At 37.9% G+C, this 25,969-nt stretch overlaps 2 protein-coding genes across 5 annotated transcripts in view; one reads left to right on the top strand and one right to left on the bottom strand.

Moving 5' to 3' along the window:
* kif20ba (kinesin family member 20Ba) overlaps positions 1–25,969 on the bottom strand; it is a 36,759-nt gene that overhangs the window by 9,860 nt on the left and 930 nt on the right. For 2 of the 4 annotated variants that reach the window (XM_087802088.1, XM_087802086.1), the window contains exons 1-24: positions 12,867–12,934; positions 12,597–12,663; positions 12,322–12,411; positions 11,764–11,886; positions 11,317–11,455; positions 10,965–11,149; positions 10,240–10,294; positions 8,383–8,565; positions 7,481–7,592; positions 7,329–7,400; positions 7,094–7,240; positions 6,083–6,245; positions 5,821–5,955; positions 5,160–5,252; positions 4,784–4,923; positions 4,517–4,637; positions 3,993–4,089; positions 3,590–3,750; positions 2,556–3,520; positions 1,475–1,613; positions 1,009–1,128; positions 870–930; positions 682–807; positions 237–352 (exon numbers count right to left, since the gene is read on the bottom strand). In XM_087802088.1, coding sequence (XP_087658214.1) covers positions 237–352; positions 682–807; positions 870–930; positions 1,009–1,128; positions 1,475–1,613; positions 2,556–3,520; positions 3,590–3,750; positions 3,993–4,089; positions 4,517–4,637; positions 4,784–4,923; positions 5,160–5,252; positions 5,821–5,955; positions 6,083–6,245; positions 7,094–7,240; positions 7,329–7,400; positions 7,481–7,592; positions 8,383–8,565; positions 10,240–10,294; positions 10,965–11,149; positions 11,317–11,455; positions 11,764–11,886; positions 12,322–12,411; positions 12,597–12,662 — 3,609 coding nt within the window. In that variant the 5' untranslated portion in view covers position 12,663; positions 12,867–12,934. Of the gene's footprint in view, positions 1–236; positions 353–681; positions 808–869; positions 931–1,008; positions 1,129–1,474; positions 1,614–2,555; positions 3,521–3,589; positions 3,751–3,992; positions 4,090–4,516; positions 4,638–4,783; positions 4,924–5,159; positions 5,253–5,820; positions 5,956–6,082; positions 6,246–7,093; positions 7,241–7,328; positions 7,401–7,480; positions 7,593–8,382; positions 8,566–10,239; positions 10,295–10,964; positions 11,150–11,316; positions 11,456–11,763; positions 11,887–12,321; positions 12,412–12,596; positions 12,664–12,866; positions 12,935–25,969 lie in introns of those variants that run through there. The other 2 variants (XM_087802089.1, XM_087802087.1) reach the window with 2 other exon arrangements.
* Positions 17,745–25,063, top strand: LOC148069442 (high-affinity choline transporter 1-like). The gene is made up of 8 exons (XM_087803286.1): positions 17,745–17,928; positions 19,818–19,934; positions 20,752–20,907; positions 20,973–21,121; positions 22,846–22,989; positions 23,056–23,209; positions 24,140–24,357; positions 24,536–25,063. The coding sequence occupies exons 1-8, from the start codon at positions 17,745–17,747 to the stop codon at positions 25,061–25,063; spliced, it is 1,650 nt and encodes a 549-aa protein (XP_087659412.1).

The raw sequence follows: 25,969 nt of genomic DNA on the forward strand, positions 1-25,969 counted from the left end.
CTTGACATATACTGTACATAGTAGGCACTTTTCTCTGTTATTCATTTTAATTCCAAATACTTTTAGAACCCTGAGAGTGCATTATAGACGCAACTGTGTACTTGATATTATTAGAGAAAATGCGGTGAATCTTGCTTCTGACTATTAACTAGCATTATGGATCAACACGACATCACCATCCTTTCTTAAAACAGAATTGCATTTAAGAAATGTAATAAGTATGCAAGGTAAATTACCTTTATAGTCTCCTGAGCTTTGTTCAGTTCCCGTTTTGCCAGGACCAGTTCTTCTGATCTCCCCTCATCGATGGATCCTCCGCGTCTCAGAAGGATAGCCCTTACTTTCTCCAGCTCTGGAAGACATAAATTAACAGTTTAACAGTGATCAAAGTGTACCAAAAGAAGACAAATACTGACTTGTGGTCCCCGTATAGAAAATGTTCAAAAGAAAAAAAGCTGTTCTGTTTATTTAAAGAGGTACTTGGACTGTTCATGTTTCAGAGAGATTTAGTACTAGAAGAAAAAAAATAGCACTTGGAATTCTGTCGTTATGCACGAGTTTTTAAATTTAAATTCTCATACAGAATAACGAACTATCAAAAAATAAAACAAAAAGGTACATCCATCTTTTTCGAAAATTGGATTTCAGCATGAACAATGAACGATTAATTTAATGAATTACCACTGGACAGCTCCTGAACAAGATTTTCTTTCTCCAACAATATCTGATCCATCTGCTCCTGTGTCTCCTCTTGCTCGATCAAAGTGGAACGCATTTCCTCCAAGACACGCTCCTTGTCCTTGAGATCTGTGTAAATTTTCAAGCATCTTTAGTTAAAAAAAAACTTGCACAATTTAATGTATATTTACCATCACAGGCTTTCTGGTGAAGCTTGACACTCTCATCCGACTTGCTGTTGGACAGCTGTTCCTGCAAAGAATCAAAGGACCAGATTGTTTCCACGTATATGAAGATTAATGCTCAAGTGATCCAAGAAAACTTTACTACCTTTTGTTGTTTGATGGTCCAGTCCCGGTTGGCCAGGTCCATCTGCAACTGCTTCTTCATTTTTTCAGCCTCAGAGAACTTCAGCGTCAGAACCTTCTCCTGGTCTCTCATTGAGGCGATCTAAAGAATTATAATGGTTACATTATGAAAATATATCGATGTTTTATCCCAAAAATAATAGCAATTCTGAGCGTCTGCTTACATAATATCCTTATTTCCAATTTCTTTTGTTGGCCATTTGTTAAATATACTGTAGTTCTGAATAATATTTAAATAGAGCTTGTCACAGGTATTCTAATTTTTTGGAAGTTTTACTCCTTTAATAGAGATTATTTTTCTAATATACAGCAACCCTGTGCGAGTTTGACACATGTTTACATCATATGTTAACGTTTATTTTACTCCACACGGACCAAAAGCATTGCCACAACCTGAAGTTAATATCCACCACTGATCCTCAAAATACCTCTTTCTGGACTTGCTGGATCTGTTTCTTGTAGTCTGCCAGTTTCTCCCTCATATCTGAAGTCTCCTCCTCGTTCCGCTGAACGCCAAGGGTTAGAGATTGAAGTTTCTTACAGTCCAGATTGTTTTTTTCTGTGAGTCTAAGATACAAACAAAAGCAAATTAGTTTCTTCAGAAAAAGCAAAACAGAAGCGGAAAAACAACATGACCTACAAATATCTCATATCATATTGAGGATTAGTTTCACTGGATTTATTTTTTTTAATTACATCTAGAGACTAGAGAAAATGTTGTAGTCACAAGACACATCTTCACACTGCAATGTAAGGCAATATTTTAAACTGCTGCTTTTCTGGCTATAAGCCTAGCAACCATTGATAGACGATTTCCCAGGCACTCCAGGGTCTCAGGCTACTTCTACAGATGCCCTAGGTTTCCCACTTCACACCCGAGGCTACTGATCCATAAGTCTCAGATCAAGCTTCTGGTCCTTCCGTCGATGGGTCTTGATTTATATAGGGCCCATTACCTCCCACTATGAACAACAGCTTGTTCAAGCCTTTTTTTTTTTAACTCGCAGTTGCGACACCATTATTTTGTGGTTAACTTGTGTGTGACAGTATGCAAGAGGGTTTTATGCATACTCGAGTCAGTATAAGTGTTCTGAATTAATGAAATATAACTATTTTACTGCATCTTCTGCTTTTTCATCACCACTTCAAGACAGCTCAGTAACACTGTTTATTATTTTGTCAGCAATAGTGTTTGGTGATGAAACAAATGGACAATGTGTGTTTAACATTTTTCAAAGCCCAGGAAAAACCTTTTTTTTTTTTTTTTTTTTTTTTTTTAAATCAACAACAATAATAATATAACCAAAAACATTTTGATGGAAAATAACACAAAGCCAAAAATATGAACCAATACTTATATGGTGATCTTTCACCTGCCAATTATTATAATGTAGCTTCATTTTTGTGAGAAAAAAATAATTAAGTAGTAAATAGAGGAAAGTTGGCAGTACTTTCACCACTAGCATTCACTGGCATTCACATTAATGCTATTAATGTAAGAAAAGTTACCTGCTGATCTCCCCAGTCTTCTCATCCAGTTTTATATCCTTATGAGCAATGGCCTCGCTAGCCACATCCAAAAGCTCTCGTAATTTCTCCAAGTCCCGCTTCTGGGTCTGGCCCTCCTGATGCGCTCTGCCAAGTTCCTCCTCTTTATCTTTAAGAGACTTTTCCATAATGTGCAGCTTTGCTTGACTAGCATTTCCGGAGTCATCATCTTCACGCTTCTTTAGTAGGAAAGATCCATTTTCATCCTCTAGCTCCATTGGAGAGTTCAGTTCTTCACCTTGCAGTTTCTCATTGCATCGAGTGCATAGAGTTTCCTTCAGATCCTTGCAGGAATCTTGTCGCCTTTGTTGGTGACTAAGCACCAGAGGCATAAGTCCCAAACATTCATCGTGCTTTTTTAGTGTAAGAACCTGGGATATTGTCTCATCAGTCTTCCTGGAGGATTCCCGTCTGTCCTGAACTCCGATTGACGCGTCTCCTAGTTTATGAGGCTCTCCGGCAACCTGCAGTGAATCAAGGTAAGGTGGTTTTTCAAGTGAACTTATGCAAGTAGGAGACATCCTCCTTACCAGAGACTCTGGCATTGTCAGTTTGGCTGTCAACTCTGTAACCTTGTGTTCTAGTTCCTTCTTCAGTCTGCTGACCTCATTGGCCTGAGTTTGAAGTAGCAGCAGTGCATCATCCTTTCCCTTTTTCTCCCTTTCCAAATCAGCAATCAATTGTTCTCTGGCGCTTCTTTCAAAGTCCAGAGCGGCCAGGGCTTCTTCTTTGTCTGTCCTCTCCTGGGTTAGTGTTTTGAGAATGTGCTCTTCTTTTTGCTTCAGCTCCGTGAACTTGGTAAAATTCACTGCTCTCTCCTTCTCGAGGGATATCAGAACTTTCTCCTTCAGATTTGTCTGATATTCCAGCTCAGCAAGAAGTGTTTCAGTGCTTTTATTCTGCTCCGTGAGGGGTGCCGGTGGCGCCTGAAATATATTTACATTTTTAATAATTATAAGTGTATGTACAGTAAGGTGAGTCAGTTTGGAAATTACCTGCTTCTCTTGGGACTGATCCTCCTGAACAAGTAAGGGATCCTCAGTCAACCTCCTTAGTTCTGACACTTCCTTCTCTAGCTGCTTCACATACGAGGTCTTCTCCTGGAGCTGAAGACGTAGATTTGCTTTCTCTTCATCATTTAGCACACAGGAAACACCTGAAATAGGAGGATGAAGATTGATGTAAAAATCTAACCAATGTGAATCTCTTCAAAACCATGTATTTGATTGTAAAGCTTAAAAAAATATTAGTATAAGTAAGAATAAAGAAGAATTGCTGGATTGGAAATGCGATAAGTAATGGGCTATAAGGGGATCTACAACAAACAAAAACCACGAACATAAAATTATTAATAAAGATAATATGATCATCCTTTGAAGATTATTCATACAATTTTACCTTTGCATCTATTGGAAACCAGATCCTCTGAAGGTTCATCTGCCTGACCTACATCTGCTGCCTCGATAACCCTCTGCATCTCAGCCAGTGAATTTTCCTAGTGAAGACAGAAGAATGACAAAAGACAATACAAATGAGCAAATTTTAAAGGCATTCTAAATGAAAGCGTTGTAAATTAAGGGCAACTACTTTGGACTAGGAAAAATAAAGAAATAAAATACACTGTAGTATGTGCACAACAAAGACAAATTATCATTCTATTCGATCAACAATTAAAACAACGTAACAATAATTACCATAACATTTTTGTCATCCGTTTTATTGTCCATTTCACCAAATTCAGAAAAGCAAAAGCATGCAGGAATTATTGGTCTGTATTTATATTATAATAGACTGTATTAAAAATATTTTTCTGCGAATCGCCTCAACTCTACTCAACAAGAAGTTGCATCACACTAGATACATACATATACTACATATTAGTTATGATTGATAACGTGTCCAAAAGAGACAAAGGCAAATACCATGGACTGTCCTTGTTGACCTGATGATTCAGTCACCATTTTGTCAATGAGTTTCTTGAAGATGTTCAGTCGTTTTTCAGCTCGATCCTCAACGATTGCCATTTCTCTGGCCAGACGAGAACTGTCATAAAGAAACAATACCATTATTAACACCTACATTTTTAATAGCTAATGGAATTGACAGGACCCGTTTCTTACAACTGCTATTTTATCTACTGTTTTTTTTTTAATTTCTTGAACACCAATCTGTTAAAAACACCAACTCACTCAAAGTTGCTTTGCATCTTGGAATAAAGGCTGGTAAATTCACAGCAGACCTCCTCTCGGATTTTGGTTTCCATAAGCATGTTGTTGGCTTGCTCCTTCTTCAACTTGATCTGCAGCTGATTCACAAGCATCTCCTGTTGCTGCAATCAATTAGTATAATCAAACGACAGTTATTAAAATTGTTAACCTTTTAAGAAAAAAAACATTTCAAAGTTGAAGAAAAGGGAATAGCTGGAATGCAAGACAACAGATGAAGATCAGCAGATTGTGAATGCAAAATGTGTACAGGGCAGCTTGTGGGTGAAGTCTTCTTAATATAAAATCAGTTTTTTTTCCAGCATTGTTTATAATTTGTATTGCAATGAGCGCTCCTTACCTGGTACCTCTTTTTACTGACAAGGATTTCTTCATCATCATCATCCTCATCAATGGTTTCTTCCATCTGACTAGTCTCTTCACCAAGAAGCTCCTGTGAACAACACAAATGATGACACATCATTTTTATTAAGTCAGAAGCCTTAAAGTGATAGTTCACCCTTCACTTGTTTTCTACTTAAAATGTGTTGCCTTCTTGGAGTTATAGGCAGAATAATATATAACTGCGAGCTTGTGGGATATTTACCCGGCATGTTTTCTGTCTGTGTAGCATGCCTTATCGTTTCTGCTATAAAAAATAAAAAAAGCTTTGTTTAAGTTTTTTTTTTTTTTTATACGATTTCTCGTCATTTAGGACAAGCGGATGATTTTAAGTAGTGAGAATCATATTTATATAAATAATACTTGCATGTTAGATCAGTAGATTGTCCATCTCTCTGTAATTTCAACTAAAAGTATCTTTAAACGAAAATAAAGACACTCTCTGGGAAGTGGCATGAACCATTATGAAGAGAATTCCACAAAGTGTAGTGCACTACAGAAATTAATGTAAAAAAAAAAAAATTCACTTTATATCAATTCATACCAGAATGCTTATTTATTCTATTGCTTTTATCTTGTGATATAAAAGGTTTGCAAGTGGGGACAATTATTTGACCCACCTCTACATCCTCCAGACTAGTTTCCCAGCCAGACAGCGAGCTTCCCATACTTTGGCCAGGTGCTTTGGGGTCATGATGGTTGAAGGCAGAAATCCGAGTGGCGAAGGGAAGCGGCGGGTTGCTCAGAACCATCACCTGGACACAAACAATGTATCTAAATAATACAATTTCCAGTATCCATTTTTTTAATCTGTGATTTTATTGTACAAGTGCAATGCAATAATGTTGACTTTTGATTAAATAGAAGAGTTGAACAAAAAACCTGCTGAGCGACAGCTGAGAACTTCAGGACGTTGAGTGTCTCGTCATGCATGGAGGCGCACTGGTTGATGTTGACAATCATACGGGCCTTTCCTTGGGTGCAAAAGAACCTTTGCAAGTAGCGCGTCAGTTTGCTCTCTCTGAAGGGAATGTGCTGCAACAGCCTTAGGGAACAAAAATAAAAACATGCTCAATGAGTTCAGTTCAGATTGCATTACCTGCCAAGAAAAACACCAGAATAAACTTGGAATAAATAGAACAGGGTTGTTTTCTTCTGTGTTTCTTTCCAGATGATCCTCGACCTTTTTCGCTCGTTTTGAAGCCTACAGCTTATACAATGATAAAGCTATAATCTATAGATTTTTTTGGTTCTAGGGAGGCACTCCAGCAAGAAGCAAAGCGTGAGAGGGACAAGTGGAAAATAATTTTGCTCAGCAATACAATAGTACATAGAGAAGAAGGCTCAGTCAACACATCATGCAAACGTACTTATGATGGAAAAAATATATATTTTGTGTGAATATATGTTACACCTGGAGCTTATAGATAGGTGTGAACAATGTATACATTATAAATTACATATTTATTGTCCGGACATGATTGTGATAACTTGTTTTTCTTTGGAAAGTTACAAAGAATACAACAAAAAAATGAACAAAATTCAGAAATTGACCATCAATACAGACACTAACAGATGCTCTTAAGAAAAATAATTAAAAAATGATTAAATTAACACGACTTACTATGAAAAATAACTGCTCATATGTACTAAAGGTTGTTTAAGGTATAATATATGTTCGGGCAACCACCATAATGCATTTTGGGAGTGAATTGTTGAATTAATAATATGAATCGAATAATGATTGTGAAAATTGTCGTGTAGAAAGACACTCCTTCCATCTAGGATATGAGCTGAAGCTTCCTCCCAAACAGACAAGTCACCTCGACAACTCTAACTTTAGAAAAAATTGTGGGAAAAAAATAAATAATAATTTTTCAGAGTATCTCTCACTTGGTCTGCTGATTTTGACGCATCATGTTAATGCACTTTCCCAAAATGAGCAGCGATGAGTTGATGTTTCCAGCTTCTTTCAGTCGTTCTCCTTGATTCTGGGTCTTAGTGCATCGTTCTGACCCGGCGAGGTCACAAAGACACAGCCTGGAGGTTACAAGATACAAAGATTTAAAAAAAAAATGTAATCAAAGGATTATTTTAAATGTATATTATGAATCACAAGATGACCCACTCTCCGACAGTTTGTACCCTCGGCGTTCCTGCATTATAAATCTTCAGGATGCGGATGGAGAAAATACTGTGGCTGCAATTAATAAGAGCAAGAAAAAAAAAGAAGGTAAAATTACAGTAAATGCACATCTAAATCTTTTGCTGGAGTATTACCTCCTGCTTGAGAGTTGGTTGAGCTTGGTAGATGAGAAGCTTTGGTTCCTCTTCCCAAGTTTCATCACCGTATATGCTTCCTCAGCACTATTGACCTGAACCCAGCGTAGATCTGAGCGTAAAGAGAGGACAAACACAATTTAGTATTAATCCATGAATCCAGTGACAATTAAAGGAGAAAATAAATATATGGAAAATGTTTAATAAATACAGTAACATTTGATTATTTAAACCCAAAATTAAGTTATCAAGGCCAAAAACAGAGGAACAAATGAAAACTTTTTGTACCATTGGATTTATGTCCGCTGCGTTTTATCCATCATGCCGTTTTGTTTTGATTCATGTTTTGATAAATCCGTTTAGTGAAGCAACCCTCACTGTTAAAAAAAAACCTCGGGTGAACTTTATTTTTACCTTCAACTCTGATTATAACTTGTTTTAATCTTTCTTCATTTTTCAAGACACTGAGTCAATGTAGCGGCATCAACAGTGATTTAGGGATTTCATGGCCACCTCATGTTCCAAGATCACCTGCAAGTTCTATTTTCTTGTTGATCTACTATTCACTTTCATGATTATTTTATCTTTATTAAAGTTGTATCAATATAAAAGGTAAATAATAATAATAATTTGGGGATTTCATGGCCACATCATGTTCCAAGATCACCTGCTAGTTCTATTTTCTTGTTGATTTACTCTTCAATTTTGTGACTCTTTAATCTTTATTCAAGTTGTATCAATACAAAAGGTAAATAAAACCAAGAGCCATCTCTTAGCAGAACCACTTGAACTTTTGATTCATGTTTTTTTTGTTAATATAAGCCAAGTTAAAACATTCAGGTAAGATTTGAACTCCCAAAAGGAAGGTTAAATTAAAATCTGGAAAAAACAATGCACCAAACCTTTGACAAAGGTGCTTCCCTTGACGTCCTCTGACAGCCGCAGCATGGGTCTCCTTGGAGCACAGCTTGGAGCGACCTCCAGCAGGTCATGAATGTTCTCATTATAAATTTCACAGAAAGAAACCCAAACTGAGAATTTAGTGTTTGAGTCCACTTGCAGACTGATTTTGTCCTCTGAAACACCTTTGAGGCAAGAAAAATACAATTAATATTGTCTTGGCATAAACTCAAGCGTACACACACGGCTCACAAGAGAAAATGTTCACAAAATTAAACTATTTCAGAACGAAGTATAACAAATAAAGAGGCATTTCAACACCAGCAACTCTAGACAAAGCATGGATACAAGTGAAACAGAAAAAAAGAGGAGAGACTGCTTAAGTTATGTGACCATAACTAACCCCGGTCCAGGCCCGTGACCCACTTTCAAATAGAGACCCAGTATGAAAACATGCAGCCAAACACAGAACATCTGGCTGCGATCCCGAAAGGGAAAATACAGCCCACGGTTGTTTGACTCTCCTCACATCAAGTTTTCAATTTACTTGTTTTTCTGCTTGCTTACTTTTTTTGGTAAGCAATATTGATGGAGATAACAAAGAACACATTGTCTCTCCCTAAGAAACCACTTGGATGAAATTTTCCCTTGCGATTGACGCACATATGGCTTAAGACGAATATGTTGTTTGTGACTGTTCAATAGTGCCCTGGTGTATAAGTTAAGTAGAATCTTTTGAAATCTAAATATTTTAAATAACTGTTAAAGGTAACTTGGTAACTAACGTAAATTTGTTTTACAAAGCAGATGCTTTAAATCTGGGAGATTAAAAATAAAGTTTGAAAATGGATCTTTTATCAGAGATGAATTCTTCTGCAGAAATCGCCCAGCCCTCATCATGACTCCAACATTCCAGATCCATTCAGACTCCCTCTTAACATAGTTCAAATACTCATCCTTGAAAATGGTGATGCTTTTATAAGCATGATTAGAGAGCCCTAATAAAGGGTTTCAAAACTATAGTCAAGTTTTTATTGGCCAGCAAAAGGCAGAACAGCTGGTGCTACATGAAAGCCTTCTGTGTATATGTATGCCTGTTAACTTAGTTTTACCTAAGGCCTGCTTTTCTGATTAAAAGTATCGTAAAAATAATTGATATGATGTCTCGAGACAGATGTTTCAAAAACAAAACTTTTCAACCGTTCCTGGTGGATATACTAGTAGAAGAGAGTCAACATTAAGAAAGGATTAGATTGGAATGCACAAATTCGAGTCAGCATCAGCTTGTCTCCATCCATGATTTTAATCAGAGCTTGGATAATGCCTAGTTTCATCACCGTGAAGTCCCTTGGGTCTCAACCAACAAACTTCCTCCTGTCAGACAAAGTGTAGTTTTCTTCACATTATAGGAAATAAATACAGTATCTATGTGGATGGACACTTGTGGTCTAAAATGAAACTCAAATGTTCCTAGCCTTCTTTTGATTGCTGTGTTTGTCATCGTGTTGTCCTGACCTTCAAAAGTATGAATGCATTTTAACCGTGTATCGTTTTGGTGTATAAGTGCTTTGTGACCCTGGTCTGCCAAATCTGGTTTTCAAATTAAAATTACTTACTCACTTCTTCCTTTGCACTTAGTTTCCAGCAGACACATTATTCCCAACATTATTAATTAACTCTGCTTTCCTTCCATCTCATCCTACCCATGTCTTGAGACAGATGTTTCAAGATCAATTTCCAAGGCTTTGATGCGATTCAAAGCATTTAACATATCAAACAGACGAAACACCAAAAGTTGAAATATTGAATATTTTCATATATAAATCAAGAGTTTACAAGTCAAAGATCGAATTTCCTACCATCCAGAGAAGTGTTGCAGGTGGAGTTCAAAATGCTGAAGTTGCACTTATCCCGCTGTTGAACAAAGAAACAAAAGCAAATGATCAAAAATTTCTGTCCATTGTCCTGCAAATTAAAGTCATTAATCCTCGTTTTATCTCTGTGTCAAGGTGACCCGTTGGGGTTAAAGAACCAAACGGCCATATGATTACAGGAATTTGCTCCAATCTCCAGGCGTTTTGTGTGCTGACACTCAAATTTACAATTTTACTTTACCAAGTTCAGATAAAGAACGAATGAATGAATGAATGAAAGAATGTTTCATTTGATCCAATGACTGCTAACCTATCAAAGCTGTCAGACAACTGGTGACATTTATAAAACCGACAGTAAAGAAAGATTAAACTGAATTTTTGTGAGTGGGAATAGTGGGAAGACATTGGGAAACTTCATGGTAACTGACAACAGGCGCTTTTACAGTTTCCCTGATCAGTTTAGATCTGACTGAAGCAAATTGCTGACCAACATGAACAGGCCAAATAGAACAAAAAGTAAAAAACAAATAAATAGATATAATTATAGCAATGAATAGTTTCGGAAAAAACAGCTGAGGCAGATAAGCCGTTTCCTAGTCTGGTGGTTCTGATCAAGATGTTTTGCAATGTGTCCCCAGAAGACGCTTGTGCAGGTCTAATTAACTTTAAGTTCATGCAATGAGTGAGAACGTAAAAGGACAGATTTGTACCTCTTTCAGCTGCTTCATTAAGTTTCTCTTGAAGGTGGCCTCTTCGGCCTGCTGCTCCTGGGTGAGACTTGTAAATTCTCTGCAGCGGTGAGGTTTGATGCTCATCCCATTAAAAACCTGCTGCTCTATGCTGCTAAAGATGACCTGCAGGGATCGGGGCAGGATTCCAGCATCTTCATCAGGACCTGCATTAAAAAGGAAGATTATTTTGAACTCTGCTGACTATCACACACAAGTTCACAACTTTATAAATGCCATAATGTTTGCTGAATGAATAAGTAACATAAATAACTTCACTTAAATAAAAATAGAGCTGACTGACCAAAGGGTTACGATGTGAAGAGAAACTGACCTAAAAAGGTGAATGTCTTCCCAGCATTGGTGACTCCGTAAGTAAAGAGAAGAGAGTGCCCTCCATCCAGCACATCCTTTACCAAATCCTGGACAGTTCCTTGAAACAGCTCTTGCTGTGTAGTTTCTGGACCATACACCTGATATGGACGAGGATGTAGAAATGTAATCACACAGGTTGCAACACACATAAAAACACCGTTCAGGACATAATACAACTTTAAAGCAGGATTGAGAGATTCTGTTTGGACTACAACAGCGCAGCTTACTACATCATAAATCGGCCAACACATTAAATGACGGACAATGGATTTATTAATAAGGAGGTTTTGTGATGTCACATAATAATCTGCATGTTTTGTATTTTCACATTTTTGTCAACAAAGCTCTTTCCTTATACCTCTAAAGAAAGCAAAAAGCATTACGAAAAAAAAAAGCGCAACAATACCTTCGAGAACCGGAAGCGTTGTCCAACAAGTGACATAGACCGGTCATTGCTTAGACGGGTCGAGAGCGGAAAAGCCTGAGGCTTCAGCAAAATTGTGTCGGGCTGTTCAATGACCATACAGTCCTGAAAAAAAAAAAAAAAGATTATTAGTCAACAAACACAATTATCACTCACTGGAAGTATCAAGCAAAACTTGTACAATCCAAACCTTTTTCTTTTTCTGTGAAAAAACCAATGGTTCAAAAGGTTATGGTCAACTGCTAAACTGCCTAGTGACGCGAGTACTGTGAATAAGAGTGGGAGAATAGTGGAAGATATACAAGGTTCCTAGCTTGCAAGCCAACTATGGCAGTGTACAAAAAAAAATGACATACAAAGTAATATGAAGAATATTTGTGCAACACAAAACCAGTAAAACTAATGAAGATCACCAGTCACTCAATTGTCTCTCCACGAGAACCTTCTAAGGCAGGGTGTCCAAACATCTAGATGAGGGCCAGGTTTCATAGTGTGAGAACAAGCACAGGATCTAATTGAAATAGTGAAAGAAACATTTACCTGTGACTCCCCATGTTCAATCTCTGAAGCTGTGAATGGTCGGATACGAAGGTAGACCTGCAAGTGTTCCTTTTCTTTGTTGACGGTCTGCTGCATGACAAAGGATAAATGGGGGTAAAATAAAATAATGACATGATAAAGGTAAAAGTATTCACATTTCAGGAACTTCCTGTTTTTACTTATTTGAATGACATTGGCATGCCTCGTGAAACATATTATTGATTTAATGTTACATAAGAAATACATCCATCACAATAATATCGATGTTGACTCACCTCTAAACGATTTGTTGTGTTGTTTATCTCCAACTGTGGGTCAGACTTGTTTTCGACCGATTCCATTCTGAAAATGTGAACAAACAAATATGTGGAATGGTCGCAAGTTCAAAACAAAACAAATACTTCAGAAATGACAAGTGCAATGGTTAGCTTGTTGTTAGCCTAGCTTCACGACACAGCTATGTCACCAAAATACGACACATTGTCATGCATTGCATAAAACGCAAAGAGGTCAGTGGTGGTGGGTTGATAAAATTAAATACTCACTTGGAAGTGTTTTAGCAACATGAGTTGAGCACTCGGGTGACAAACGCTTCCTTCCGTAAGAAGAAAACCGAGACCCTCTGCCGCCGAGCCGAGTTTGAAAGCAACCAATCAAAACGAAGAATATCTTCTTCGGGGGTTTTACAGCAGCTCGCAATGTGAGCGTTTGAACACCGCCCGGAGGTTTGGCGGACTCAACACAAATCTGTGCTATACAATCAGAATCAGAAACTTTTATTGCCAGTGTTGAAAACGCATCACAGGATTTTTTTTGTTGTTGTTGCGTTACAGAATAAAATAATATACATTTATTAGAAAAAATAAATAAATAAGAGGAATGGATAGAGTAAGTAATTAATTTAGTAATAGTTATTTGTAAAGTGCCTTTCTAGACAAGGATCACAAAGTGCTTTAACAATCAAAAACAATACACAGTTAAAATATATACTTTAAAAGTTTGAGACACAAATAAGAATGTCTTAAGATGTTTCTTGAAGGAGTCAGTAGATCATCAAACACAGAGGGAGAGGAAGATCGTTCCAAAGCTTAGGAGCAACAGCCTGGAAGGATTTTTTCTCCTCTCATCCGGAAGCGTGTTCAGGAACCATCAGTCGATTCTGATCCACAGACCTCAGAGCTCGAACTGGGGTGTAAGGCTGGATCAGATCACCGATGTAAGGAGGAGTCTGACCATAAATAGCTCTGAAAGTTAGAACCAGTATTTTAATATTGATCCAGAAAGAAACTGGAAGCCAGTGAAGAGTTTTAAGAATCGGGAAATGTGAGTTCTTCTACTAGATCAAGTCAGAATTATCGCTGCAGAGTTTTGTATTAACTGCAGGCGAGACAGCTCCTTATTGCACAGATCTCAATGTTGACCTCAAAGTAAATTTACATTTTTCAATAAAAAGCAAATAATACTTAATCAATTTAATGCAGATTCCTAAGATAGTTATGTTGGTTGTGACAAGTACAGCTTGGCATAACTTAAACATTTTTTTCTACAGATTCAGAGAACAAAATATGTTGGTGATTTTTTTAAACAAACAATGTCACACACCCAAATACCACACCCAAAAAATGTTTATATAAAGCGTTCTAACCCACATAACACAAATACCACAAACGAAAAAGGAGCCACAGCAAGATGATCCCAATTGCAGTAGCAGGTCATGGTGCAATATATGTGATATAGCTGCAATATAGCTTGTGTTAATTGTAACCATTGATGCCATTGTTGCATTCTGTCAGTCCAGCTGTTACAAAGACCTCCTTACAGGCTCTGGCACTTGTACTTACTACAAGTGTAAAGTTATAGAGATCAGTTCACCCAAAATTCAAATTTGTCTCATTTTCTACTCACCCTCATGCATCCTCGCCCACATTATTATTATATATATATATATATTTTTTTTAGTTAGCCACAAATGTATACGAGTTATAAGCAGAAATGTATGCCCACATGACTGTCGAATGGGATTATTAGCTTTTTTCTTATACAACCATCAAGTCATCAAGTGGTGGATGCAGAGATATTTGAGCCCCTAATGCCCCTTTTCCGTAAGTCTCCATCAATGCCAACTTGAGCTGTTCATCTGTCCTTCATCTCACACAGTAGAAGGTTCTTTAAAAGAAAGAATACAATATTTAGATAAAGCCAGGAAGTCTTAACTCAAGGTTAAGATGTGTTTTGTTCTTATGATAAGGCGAGGAGCATAGATAGAGGATGTATTATTCCTCAAATGTCCTATAATAGAGTTTTGCCTTTTATACTGAGGAGAGTTGGTTCACTGTGGATGGTGCCTCGAATCTGCTGATCATTCTCTGAACTAGTGCGTCTGCCAGGTCTTGGGGTGCATTACAAAAATCACAACATTCACTATAGTCACTCCAGGACCAAGTTAGTTTTTAAGAGCTCCCTTTTCACAGCCTCTCTCTCTCTCTCTCTCTCTCTCTCTCTCTCTCTCTCCAGATATTTCCACCACCATCACATTGTTGTGTGAATTACTTGTTGACCAGATGACTATCCTAAGTATGATTTCATCTCCCAGTGGAGCTAAAGCAGCTGTAAGACTTCTTGACCCACATCTGAGATAATTTGATTGATTTTTTTCCTGTTTCTTGAATTCTCCCTCTTTTACTCAAAAACTGCGCAATTCCCCAGCAACATTTCAACAACTTGTAAAGAAAATAACTGGCTGACATTCTCCCCCTGAGGTTCATTTCAATCAGCCCTATGAGTCATGGGGTGGGAAATCTTGAGTCCAACCAATCAAAGCCGCAAGTCAAACATTTCACCTTGACAAGTGTTGTTTTATGAAGAAGGAACGAGAGTTTAATTTTTAATTAGGTCGGGGCCGACGGCATCATCACTGTACTTGCATCTGACTTCTTCTTGAAGTCTATGGCCTGCATTCTGCATATGTACAAACCATTCAGTGCATAATTGACATAATTTACTTACCAGAGAAGTTTTATGAAAAAGATGCAAGAACAAAGTGAATATCATTGGTTGATAGTGTCAAATAGTTTAATTAATTTTAATTAAGTTTGCACTTTAGTTGTTTTGGTTCTATTTTATTTATTTTTTCAAATTATTTTACTTCAATTAAGTTTCACTCCCTTATGTATGTTATGCTCGCGCCAGCCTGCTTAACCCAAATTTTATATCTGGGTCAAGGTCACCAAAAGGCCCGGAAACAAATGTACTTGTTGTATCCTTTGTGTTGCCTCTGGGTCAAGGTGAAAAATACACCACTGCATATGTATTTACGGTAGCCAGCCACCTTGAATTAGAGACAACACAAGGGATAAGGGATAATACCATTTCTCTTTTATGGTTTTAAGTTTTATTTTATCCCTACAGCTTTGATAAATGTAAAAAAAAAACATTAAAAGTCTATTTTTACTTAGCCCTTGTGATATAAGTAATTAACTAATGGTATTTATAATGGTTACTTCTAAAGCGCCTTTCTAGACCAGGGTCTCAAAGCGCTTTAACAAACACAAACAATACACAGTTTAAATATATACTTAAAAGATCAAGGCACATGCAGAGTTTTGTATTAACTGCAGGCAGGACAGCTCCTTCTTGTTGAGACACGAAAATGAACTTTTACAATAGATAAACAAGAAGACACAAACGCATAGACTACAAGCTATAATACTTCTGTTTTACGAGGAATAAATGGCTCTCATTCATTCCTCATAAAATACCACTTACTGACGTGTTACTGCCTGAACTCCATTTTGTCTCAAACACTCAAGAAGAAAACTTCAATTATCTCATGTCAGTATTTAAAAAAAAAAAGAAGTTTACATCACAATATGGGGCACTAGTCTGCAACTGAACTCCAGGAAAACAATCATACCGAGATCCGAATAACCGCCAACGACAACACACTATTTTTTATCCCACATTTATGGAATTAAACAACCAATATGAAATCGGGCAACATTAATGAAACATTTAAATTGTGTTTACAACTAAACAGTTCAAATCCCAAATGCAACAATTTTAAAATTAAAATGCAACATGTTTTAATAATCTAAACCATTCACCAACTGTAACTAATATTCATGCTACAGAATCATGTGAGTTAATTTGTGAAAAGATTTGCACCAAAGCTCTTGTTATGTTTAACGATTTATTGGAAAAAGTGCTCTTACTGACAACATTGAGTCAATAATCTATAGCTGTACTATTTAAAAGAGGGTAACGACACAACAATCTATACATCTTATAGTCTCATTATTAAATGTAGATGTTAAAATCCTTAACAAATGCATTAGATTTCATATTGGGACGGACAAAGCCAACCAGAATAATATTGTCTTTATTAAAACAAGGAAACCCTTTTTCGAGTGGAATGATGCTATTTGTTTGCGGTTTTAAAGATATTTTATTTTACATCAATTTGATACATTAGGTCAAATTGTGATAGTCGTCATCTAAAACACGTTTTTTTTGTTGTAGAAATGTAGAAAATCACAAGAGACAGTAGTATTGGATCAGTACTGTGGTGAGGTATCCATTGTTGATATACAAAGTGTGTACGATTGTGTAGGTGTCCGTGTCTCTGTGTGTAAGCTTGTGTGCATATGTGTATGAATGGAAGGGCGCATAGACCCGGAAGAGCCACCTGTAGCCATCTGCAGGATGCGGCAAGAGGGAACCCCCAGGTTCAGGGCAGAGTCAGAACAAAGCAGGAATCAGATCCCCCCACTCTTGCAGAGATCCCCCACATTCCCCACACAGAGACTGATGTAGACACAGCCACAGGTCGCTGTCTGTGTGAATCAGTATTTGTGATTTGTATTGTTGTGGCGTCAGTATTGGGATGTGTGCTTGTGTAAGGGAAGACATATAAAAACATTTTGGAACAGAGAGAGAAGATAGTGATTTATAGCGTGACCATTTGTTTATTTTAGGTTTGGAAGCCCAAAGTGAGAAGGCAGGAGTCCAGGTTAAATTTAAAATAATTTAAAGATGCTGACCATTTTTGATTCGCTAAATTATCCTTTTAAAACATTTTTATATTGTCTTATATTTGGGAAACATTATATCATTGGCTATAATGAGACAAGTTACGAGTGTGGTTTGTGTCCATTTATAAACATTTTTGGACAGCATTGAACAGTTTCAAACTAAATGCAACAGTGGGGGTGGGTGAGGGAGGGGAGACACATCTGGAATGTGAAAGGTTTGGGAAATTTCCATTTCATACTAGACATAACCTGCAGAGAAATTGTAACCAGTGAGTAGAAACTTAACTAGGGGAGGGGCTCTTTTAAAGCCAAGGAATGTTGTTGCATTTTGCTTCTCCGGGAGACAGTTAATGCGACTGTCAGCTGCTGTAGACGCAGCATTCGAGAGTGGCTATGGCTGTGAATGTCCCTGGTCTCATTGTCATGCTGGTTTTTTACCTACTGGTCTTCGGAACCGGCCTCTGGGCTTCTTTCAAATCCAAGAAAGAGAAGAAGAAAAGTGGAGCATCTGCGATGGAGATGGCCCTGTTGGGAAATCGAGGCATTAACTGCATGGTGGGGATCTTCACCACAACAGGTGTGTAGGTGATATTGTGTATCTGATCAACGATGTGGTATGACTTAAAATAACGAGCAAGATTGATTCACTCTACCAAGTATAGTAAAATTCAAATCATGTCCCTCCTGTTGGATTTTTACATATGAAAAAAGTGCTAACAACTATAAAAAATATATTTGTAGGAAACATTAATATTATGGACAGAACTCAAGCAAAGTGAAACTTCAATAGTAACTGTAATAGAATCTGGCTGATAACAAAAATAAAGCTTTTTCTTATACAAATCATATTTGTTTAGAAGTAAATAAATGTTGTCTCAAATGTGCCATGAAGATAGAATGATGTGGCATGGTTTTTATTTTGCATCAATGCAGTTTGAAAAGTTTTATGATAGGACAGTGGGGCTCAGGTTTATCACAGCAGTCTTTGCTGCGCAACACTTTGATAGGCTTTCATTACTACCCTTTGCAGATGACGGGTCATATAGGCTTCATCAGCCTGTGACCTCCACCCCTCCTGAATACCTTCACAACCCAGAGAGAGATTTCAGACAGGGGCGAATTTTATAAAGTAATATGTAACTAAACATCATCATGATGATGTACCTATTGCATCTTGGGGACTACTAAGACTTTAACATTTGAAACAGACGAATAAATCAGGAAAGTCAGGTTTTTATATGTGTATCTGCCTTTACCGGTTCTTGCAAGTTTCTACGTGCCCCCTTGATTTTAGCTTTCAGCCTCATCTTCCTTTGTGCACTGCCCATTATAATTTATTATTATTTAATTTTTTATTATCATTTCATGCAGTATACACAATATTTTACATATCTGTTGGCTGACAAAATAATACTGTATTGTACTTTTCATTTTTGCATGTAGACTACTAACCACTCAGTAAACAGAAAGGGGGCACAATAGGAGCTGAAGAACCCCAATGAAGAAATATACACATCCAATTTTAATGAAATGTAATCAATATTTCAGTTGAGTTTGTTAACTGAAAAGTTTCAGAAATTGAGCTAATAGACAACCCCACCAATTTTCAATTAAAATGAATTTCAGAAAATGTAAATAATGTATGTTATATACAAATGATTAAAAATCCAGAGTAATGGAATATGTTTCATTACGCTTCAAGAAGTTTTAAATGTGAAAAAGATACCATAAAATTTCCAAATTACTTCAAAAATGATGAGGGTTGTAATTTGTGATTTGTTCCCTGGAGTGTTTTATATTCAGACTTGACTTAAAGCAAAACCATACAGGTTTGCCACTAACAGAATACAAGGAGTTGTGTATAAGTGCAGGAATTTTAAAAATACTAAATTGTTCAATACGTAGGTGTATGTAAAGGCTGTGATTTTCGAGCAATATGAAAGAATGAACAGATTGTGAACAATCTCATCTACATTGGAAATAAAATGTATCACTAACCATTACGTTAATTAACCATGTTTTATCTGGAGTCATGTAGGGGGTGCGCCGAGATGTGTGGGTTATCAACTTGGGGTTGTGTTATTCCCTCTACAAGTAGCCGTGTATTAAGTTGTACTGATTTTTCAGATAAAGTTTATAGATTCAGCCAGAGCATTGAGGGGGTCCTGTTTGGTGGTCTTTGGATTTGGTCACTGCCGATAAATGGAAGAAGACAGAGTGGTTTGCTTGTGGCCTGAGAAGTTGCGGGTTCAATCCGAGCTCCGGATAAGTTTGTGGCGTTGTGTCCCTGAGCAAGACACTTTACCCTGATTGCGCTGCGTCGCAGCCTACTCCCATCAGTGTGTAATTGTGTATGTGAATGCGTTATTTAATGTAAAGTGCCTTGGGTGTTGAATAAGGATAGAAAAGCACTATGTAAGGTACTTATGTTAGAGCCATTTACCATTTTTATGCTTTTCTCTCCAGCAACATGGGTCGGTGGTGCATTCCTCCTGGGCACAGCTGAAATGGTCTACACACCTTCAATGGGCCTGATCAAGACCATGATCCTGATTGTTGGGTACTGTGGCGCGTTTGTCATTGGTAAGTGTCCTGATACAAAGGTTTAAGGTTCCGTCACTATCGGGTGTTGATTCCTATTGGGAGTTTGGTGTGGTTCATTAAGTAGTAACACAACCTTTTTTGTACTTTGCTTTTTTTATTTAGTGGTCTGAGTTGTGAAGTATTGTCCACTAATATAAGAGTCAGTTCATATACAGTAGATGGATAGATATTCTTAAGTAATCCCGAAACTAGACATTATTTCGTAGCAGAGGCAAACAAAAAAGAGAGATTAACAAAATACAAAAAACAATAATTTAATAAACAAATTCAAAAACCAACTGTTAATTGATGTATATTGTCATTGCAATATATTCTACCTGTTTCTGAGGTGAATATGTGAACATTCTCAGTAAACCAGAGTAAAAGGGTCAAATCTTGCAGGCCAGGCTAAACAAAGTTTTGTAAATCTAATTCCTAAATGTGGGTAATTGAAGTTTTTTTTTAATCAGTTAAAAAAAGACTGTGAATCCAGGAGTGGCTACAAAATTGGGATTCTCGTAATGTACTGCATTTTTTGTTGTTTTGGATACTCAGCCCATTATTTCCGATCTTTTCTTTTCAGTAGATTTTAACTAAATCAAGTAAAAAGTTATAACTAAATACATTTAATAGAGTTTTGATTGTATGTTTCAAATACACAATATGTCCACTGTATATTCTTGGCTTGTTTTCATTTTAGAAAATTAGCTATGTTGTTTTTTTTAACTCAATGCACATGTTGTAAAGACTATTCTTCCACATGTAATCCATCCCATCTTGGTTTTATTTGATCCATATTTTTTCTGTCCATTTTAAGCTGGTGCTTTCTTTGCTAAGCCAATGAGGGAGCGGAACTATTTTACTATGTTGGACCCGTTCCATTTCAAGTATGGAAAAGTGATAACAGGTGGTCTGAGTCTTGTGTCCATTTTGCTGGATGTGCTGTGGCTGCCCGCAACCCTCATGGGTTTAGGTAAATAAAAACATAGCATTTTTTGGGGGGTTTAATAAAAGTTAATAAGGTTGTGCTTCCGATAGGTGCAACGCTGAGTGTGATCCTCGACGTGCCCTACACCATGTGCATCTGGATTTCCTCTGTAGTAGTTATCAGCTACACTCTCCTGGGGGGTTTATACTCTGTTGCCTATACTGATGTCGTACAGCTCATTCTCATCTTCATCAGCATGGTAATTATGACCAAGGTTTATTGCCAGAAAAATGGTGGAAGTTGACTATTTAGTAACAATAAAGTGTTTATTCCAACGTATGAAAAAAAGAACAAGACATGCGTTTACTGAGACAATATGACTTTCAGATGCTTAACCCTTATATTTTCTTAGGGTCAAGGTGACCTGAAGGTCTGAAAACAAATGTTTTTGTGGTATAGCTTGTCTTCTGTCTTGGTCAAGGTGAACGCCCTTCATGGCTTACATGAATACATATGCAGTGGTGGAGGTGTTTCATCGTGACCCAGAGACAACACAAGTGATACCTCAAAAACATTTGTTTTTGGGTCACCTTTTTGGTTGTTTTTTTTTGGTGTTAAAACCATCACTGGACACAAGACCAGTATGCTGATGACACTGCCATTGTTGGATGCATTAGGGACAACAGCGAAGACGAGTACAGAAGTCTGATACGTGAATTTGTGGACTGGAGTGAGAGGAACCAATTGCAGCTGAACATCTCAAAGACCAAGGAGCCTGTCTTGGACTTCGGGAGGTCAAGGACAAAGCCACGTCCAGTGTCCATCAGAGGCGACGAGGTGGAGATAGTTGATAACTATAAGTACCTCGGTGTGTGGATGGACAGTAAACTGGTCCTGCAACACAGACCATGGATATAAGAAAGTTCAGAGCAGACTGTACTTTCTGAGGAGGCTTCGATCATTTAACATCTGCAAGAAGCTCCTCTGCATGTTCTACCAGTCTGTAGTGGCCAGTGTCCTGTTCTATGATGTGGTGTGTTGGGGTGGGAATGTGTCCATGAGGAGAGTCAACAGGTTGGACAGATTGATCAGAAAGGCTGGCTCTGTGGTTGGAATGAAGCTGGACTCACTGGTGACAATTGCTGAGAGGAGATCACTGAACAAACTACTGTCCATCATAGACGATGACAGTCATCCTCTGAACATTGTCATCAGTGAACAGAGAAGCAGATGGAGAGCACGAATTCTCCTTTCCAGGTGCAAAACAAATAGACTCAAGGACTCATTCATTCCTCGTGTTATTAAATTGTACAATTCTGAGTTCGGGGGCAGGAGTGGAGTGAAAGTATCATGCAGTTCTGTTCTATGTTAATCTTTGTATCCTTTGTCTTTGTTATTTTTCTTTGATCTATGTTCTTTATCTTTATCTTTATCTTTAGACTTAGATTGTATGATCTTGTTCTTTCTCTTTATTTCTCTTTGTTCTTGTTCTTATTTTATTTTGATTTATTTTTTATGAAAAATTGATGTATTTGCTGTGGCTATTGGAAAAAAACAATTTCAATCAATAAAGTTCTACCTTACCTTACCTTACCTTACCTTACCTTGACCCTGAGAAAACGAACAGGTTAGAAGCTCCCAAAGCTTTTTTCAGCTATTCCAATTCAGCATCAAGCTCAACAGAAACGAGATAAAGACTTGATGTTTGCTAACAAATAGAGTTGCCAATTAAAGATGCACCACAAGGTTTAAAATGATTTGAATTGTAAGAAGCTACAAGCAACTTCCTTATCTTCAAAACATACTAGTCTGACTGGAAAAATGTCTAGGAGTCAATCGTATCAATCAGGTTTAATGCTCTCTTTCTTAGTTGGAAGAAAAAGTAGAAATAAACTGATAAACTAGGCAGACCATGTTATTTCAGTTGTAGTTAAGTTTCAAATCTTAAAAACTATTAATTTTTTCATTTGCATTTTTTCACAGTGGTTTTGTGTTCCATTTGTCCTGATGAATCCTCACTCTGCGGACATACGCATGACCCTGATGAATAACACACAACATGGAGCTTGGATTGGTTCCCTAGAACTTAAAGATTCCTGGAAAATAGTCGACTTGTTCCTATCGATGGTTAGTCTGATTAAAACCAACATGTGAAGTCTTCAACTTCATCCAACTGTTTTGTTCTCTCAAAAGTGTCTCGGTAGTATCGGGTACCAGAGCACCCATCAAAGAATGCTGTCGGCCTCATCTACAACAACAGCCAGAAGGACCATGTTTACAGCTGCTCTTATCTTTCCCTTGTTTGGTATCCCACCAATTCTGCTCGGAGCAGCTGCTGCTTCCACAGGTAAAGACATTGTTTACATACTTGTCCAATCATTAGTAATACGGTCAAAACACGGAGTCCGTTCCGGTCGCTCCAACACGCCGTCACTTCCCGTTCCGGTTCTTAATGCTTCGCTTTGTGGAGAAAGATGGTCAATTCAGAGTGTGTCACGGGTCATTTATTCGCCGCTTCAAGTCAAACAAAATACAAGCTTTACGATCGATCGGCCGCACTTTCTTCCGGCAACTGTACAGGTCAATAGCCCCGGGAGAAAAGGTCTCTTTCTGTAGAAACATCGCTATATTTAAGGCAAATTTCCCGCCCAGGGGGTTGTCTTTTCCAGGTCAAAAGGTTCTTTCAAGTTCCCTGTGCCACGATCCCCTGTGGAGAGTACTTCCTAATTTGTTTCCTTTTCTAATCATTCAAATCTTCTCGGGTGGGGGTTTCCGCCTCTTAACACCTCCTTCCCGGGTATGTCTTGCTTCATTCTTTTATCTACGATTTAAGGTGTGATTGGCAGATAAACAGATGTTTTTAAATAACCGGAGTCGTATCTCTAATTCTGTTCCAAGCTTGTCTTGAAACAGTGTGTCAGTCCGGAGTGAAATGTTGATTGTGAATGTGTATTCAAACGTTTAAGCTCTTAGATGAAGCGAGTAATTTATACTTTATATTTTGATTATCTTTTAGCATTAATTCAAGCATGGCGTATACGTATAGTGTATAATATTTTTTAATCTAACATTAGTAAAGCTAAGTCATCTAATTGGGAACCCTGGAGGATGGGCGTGAGGTGAGCTAGGTAAAAGGTACATTTCGCTACGTTTGGATTTTCCTCCCATCCTCGTGACGCAATCCTGTGGGGCGGATAGAACTCTAGGGTGTGCATAACAGGTTGGAAACATTTTAAGCTCCAGAATTGACGGTTTCATTTACTTGTTCCCGAACCAGATTGGAACCAGACCTCCTATGGTTCTCCTTCCCCATATGAGCGAGGCGAAGCAGCTCTTGTCCTGCCCATCACCCTCAACCACCTTACCCCCATCTACGTTTCCTGCGTTAGCATTGCATGTGTGGCTGCTGCTGTGATGTCATCGGCTGACTCTGCTCTGCTTTCTGCCACTTCCGTCTTCACAAGCAACATCTACAAGAATATCCTGAGGCCCCAGGTCAGTTTTCTTTCCATCCAAATCCTCCAGCTCCTGCTGTCATGCTTACACAACATCCCAACATCTCACTGTAAATATTCATGCCTGTTGATTCCCAAATGCATTGGTTATCAAGTTTGGATTGAGCTTAAGGTTAAACCGAGCTTTAGCTTCCGACTCTTGTTTTCATCCTCTGCAGGCGTCTGAGAAGGAGGTGCAGTGGGTGATCCGGGTGACTGTGGTGGTGGTCGGTTTGGTGAGCACGATACTTGCCAGTTTGAAGAAGAGCATCATCTCGTTCATATTCTTTGGCGCCGAATTGGCCTACATCCTGGTCTTTCCGCAACTGTTCTGCATCCTTTTTACCAAAATCTCCAATGGCTACGGTGCTATAATGGGATGTATTATCGGAATACTGCTAAGACTTCTGAGTGGAGAGCCAGCGCTGGGAATACCCATGGTGCTTTGCTTCCCGGGATGTACCGAGGAGGATGGCGTTTACGTTCAGTACGCGCCTGTGCAGACTATTTGCATGTTGTCGACCATGGCATCCATCATCTTCTTCTCCTTCCTGACCAATGTGCTCTTCAGCAAAGGTATTCTTCCCAAGAGATGGAACGTGCTAACAACAGAGCCAACACTAGTTGGCGACAACGCCCCAAAAGAGAATATTCATCTAACAGAAACAAACACATCCAAGTCGATGTTAATTCAGCCAACTATATGATCCACCATTAAGCTAGATATTATTTGGAATCAAAATCTATTTTTGTTGCAAGGACCACTTTCATATTAAATGCACCAACAATAGTTTGTAGAAAGATTATATGTCACAGATCAAGTGGCAAAATTATTTTGTATGTTATTTTATTCATTCATTCATTCATTCATTGTCTACCGCTTTTTCCCCTTACCGGGGTCACGGGGAGACTGGAGCCTATCCCAGTGCGAGAGGCAGGGGACACCCTGGACAGGACACCAGTCTGTCGCAGGGCACATAAAGACAGACAACCATCCACACACACACTCATACCTATGGACAAAGTTCTCAATCAACCTCTGTATGTTTTTGGATTGTGGGAGGAAACCGGAGTGCCCAGAGTAAACCCACACAACATGGGGAGAACATACAAACTCCGCACAGAAAGGTTGGCTCGGCCTGGAATCGAACCAGCAACCTTCTTGCTGTGAGGCGCCAGCGTGCGCCCTTATGTGATTTTACATGATAGATTTTGTACAACAAATAAAGGTTTCTAAAAATAAATGTGTAAAAGATTTGATTTGTTTTTTTTTTGTATTTAATAACAATATTTATTCATACAAGTGTATTGTTATTGCTGTTGTTTTCATTACTCTTGTAAAGAGTAGTAGTGTCTTGAGATACTGCTTTTATGAGTTGGCACTTTAAATAACTGGCTCAAATATAGGGACATTAAGAGTAAAAAGCTCGGAATAAAGCTGATGCCTTTAGAAGAAGGCACACATTTAGATCCATGGATTACAATATGATTCACTCACAATGCAATTAATACATCAAGATTCAATTTGATGCGATGCAAATAATTTATGTAGAATTTACATTATTCACTAAGCTCTTAATTATATTACCTTCTGTGTAGACAGTAGCATTACT

The sequence above is a fragment of the Callionymus lyra genome, chromosome 11 (assembly GCF_982586985.1).
Source record: "Callionymus lyra chromosome 11, fCalLyr1.hap1.1, whole genome shotgun sequence".
NCBI classification, from domain to species: domain Eukaryota; kingdom Metazoa; phylum Chordata; class Actinopteri; order Syngnathiformes; family Callionymidae; genus Callionymus; species Callionymus lyra.